General features: G+C 44.9%; 1 protein-coding gene across 1 annotated transcript; it reads left to right on the top strand.

Moving 5' to 3' along the window:
* Positions 1–1957: 1957 nt before the first annotated feature.
* LOC132554004 (uncharacterized protein K02A2.6-like) lies at positions 1958–2707 on the top strand. Its single transcript, XM_060218299.1, has one exon. The coding sequence runs from the start codon at positions 1958–1960 to the stop codon at positions 2705–2707; it is 750 nt and encodes a 249-aa protein (XP_060074282.1).
* The last annotated feature ends 265 nt before the right edge of the window (positions 2708–2972 follow it).

Here is a 2972-nt window from a genome sequence, read left to right as displayed (position 1 = left end):
CAAATCTGCATTTGACAAGTACCTTCCCAAGAGAAAGCAGGACCTCAAGGACACCTCAGTTATTCTTACAACTTATGGTGGTGAGAAGTTGAGTCCACTTGGAATATGTACAGTGGAAGTTGATCTAAATAATCAGCATAAGTGTCTGGACATGTATGTAGTGAAACATGGAGGACCACCCTTATTCGGTAAAGACTGGTTGCGCGAGATAAATTTGGATTGGCACGAGATAATGTCTGTCGCAGTGGCCAGTGGTTCGAAACCCCCTCTGAGTGTGGCTCAGCAACTTAAGAAATTTCCAAGCGTATTTAAGTATGAATTAGGCACTCTAAGAAACATCACTGCCAGGATCAAGGTTAAGGAGGGAGCCAATCCAAAATTCTGTAAACCACGGACCGTACCCTTTGCGATGAAAGAGGGGTCGAGGCAGAACTAGACCCCCTAGTGAGCGCTGGCATATTGACCCAAGTTCAACATTCCGAATGGGCAACCCCCATTGTTCCCATACCAAAGCGGGATGGAAGCATCCACATATGTGGGATTTCAAGGTCACAATAAATCCGGTTCTGGATGTAGACCAGTACCCACTGCCCAAGATTGACGACATTTTCGCGACACTTGCTGGAGGCCAACATTTCACGAAGATTGATCTCAGGAATGTTTATCTGCAAATGGTTGTACGCGAAGAGGACCGACATTACCTGGCAATCAACACACATCGTGGGTTATTTCAGTACAATCGGTTGGTATTTGGAATTGCGTCGGCGCCAGCTATTTGGCAGAGATCCATTGACCAAGTTCTTCAAGGCATTCCACGCGTGCAGTGTATCCTGGATGACATGATCGTTACAGGCACGACCGACGAAGATCATTTGGCAAATCTAGAAACAGTACTTGAGCGTTTAGACCGTTTCGGCTTGCGCGTTAACAAGGTAAAGTGTGAGTTTTTCAAAGACTCGATCGAATTTTGTGGGCACACCATTGACAAAGATGGACTACACAAGATGCCAAGCAAGGTGGAAGCTGTTGTTAATGCACCGCGCCCAGAAAACGTCAACCAACTCGGATCATTTCTGGGACTAGTGAATTACTACGCTAAGTTCATTAAAAACTTGTCATCAATAGTAAACCCATTGAACCCGCTTCTGGAGGCAAACCGGAAGTGGGGGTGGTCGGCAGAGTGCGATACTGCATTTCAGCGCGTAAAGGAAGCTGTGGCATCGGAACAAGTACTGACTCATTTTGATCCAGGCAAGAAAGTGCAATTGGCAACAGACGCATCTCCATACGGCATAGGCGCGGTATTATCGCATGTAATGGAAGACGGATCCGAGAGGCCGATAGCCTTCGCGTCACGCTCGCTCTCAAAATCTGAATGCAACTATGCGCAGATTGACAAGGAAGCGCTTGCAATTGTCTGGGGTGTGAAGAAATTTTACCAATATTTATATGGGCGTCGTATCATTTTACTGACGGATCATCAGCCCCTGACATCGATCTTTCACACAGAGAAAGGTATTCCAGTGACAACCGCGGCAAGACTCCAGCGTTACGCACTGTATTTAGCAGGCTTCCAATACGACATCAAGTACAAAAGTACAGCAAAACATGCAAACGCCGATGGATTATCGCGTCTACCCCTAGACATAAGGCCAGTACTGGAAGAAGATACTGTTGATGCCTTTATGGTGTCTTACATGAACACTCTCCCTGTGACCAGTAAGGAAATCGCACATGCAACGTTGAAGGACCAAACCTTATCAAGGGTGTACACCACCGTACAACAAGGGTGGACCGAGGGTGAAGACAAAAATGCCTCGATGTTTTCTACAATAAACGTTCTGAATTAAGCATTCATCAGCATTGTTTGTTCTGGGGAATACGTGTTATTATCCCCGAGGCGCTTAGAAGGAGAGTGTTAGACGAACTACATGAAGGACATTTGGGCGTGGTTAAGATGAAGAGCCTCGCCAGAAGCTACGTTTGGTGGCCTGGCATTGATGCTGACATCAAGCATGTTTGTAAGTCTTGTGTAGGATGCCAAGACATCAAGAATTCACCGCCAGCCGCACCTATCCATCCTTGGGAATGGCCATCCATTCCATGGCAATGCATTCACATCGACTTTGCGGGACCATTTCTCGACAGGATGTTTTTCGTAGCTGTAGATGCTCATTCAAAGTGGCCGGAAGTGGTTGCTATGACTTTGACAATGGCAGAGCGAACTGTAGAGGTTCTGAGAGAAATATTCTGCAGGAATGGAGTTCCAGCTCAGGTTGTGAGTGATAACGGCCCACAGTTCAAATCTGAACATTTTGCCAATTTTATGAAGTCTAACGGGATTAAACACACAACATCCGCCCCGTACCATCCGAGTACGAACGGTCTGGCGGAGCGCTTTGTCCAATCTTTCAAAAGCGCAATGAAAGCAAGTAAAGACTCTGGGTCGATCCAGAAACGCTTGGCTAACTTCCTATTGGCATATAGGAACAGCAAACATATGACTACAAATGAGAGCCCGGCAAAACTCTTCATGGGACGCAACTTACCGTCACGGCTGGATTTGATCAAACCAGATGTCCGACGACGCGTTAATGAACAACAATGGAAACAAGAGTCGAAACGACGAGTTCTCTGCAGGTCATTCTCCGTGGGAGAAAAGGTAGCTGTCCGTGATTATAGAGACACAAAAATGGGTGTATGGTGAAATCGCGGAAAAGATTTATTTGTAATTAAGTATCAGGCAGATGCTTTATCAGTCAACTTTTAAGTATTCACGGTGCTACTACTGTTAGTGAATTATATATGTTACACTAGTTTTGTTATTATGTTAAAGTTCATACAAAACGCAGTTTTCAATCCAAAAGTACCTGTACCATAATTTGGCATATATCTAAACTAAAAATATCGGTGAATTTAATTAGTTTATTTTGCAAGAACTGATTTTAATGGACATGGTTAAATCAATTCAA

The sequence above is a fragment of the Ylistrum balloti genome, unplaced genomic scaffold (genome assembly GCF_031769215.1).
Source record: "Ylistrum balloti isolate Yb309-2 unplaced genomic scaffold, AGI_CSIRO_Ybal_v1 Utg370370, whole genome shotgun sequence".
Classification (NCBI taxonomy): Eukaryota; Metazoa; Mollusca; class Bivalvia; order Pectinida; family Pectinidae; genus Ylistrum; species Ylistrum balloti.
This window is presented reverse-complemented; position numbering and strand designations above follow the sequence as displayed.

What these genes read in the sequence shown, in the direction of transcription:
- LOC132554004 (XM_060218299.1), top strand. Translation starts at nt 1,958, where the DNA reads ATGAAGAGCCTCGCCAGAAGCTACGTTTGGTGGCCTGGCATTGATGCT.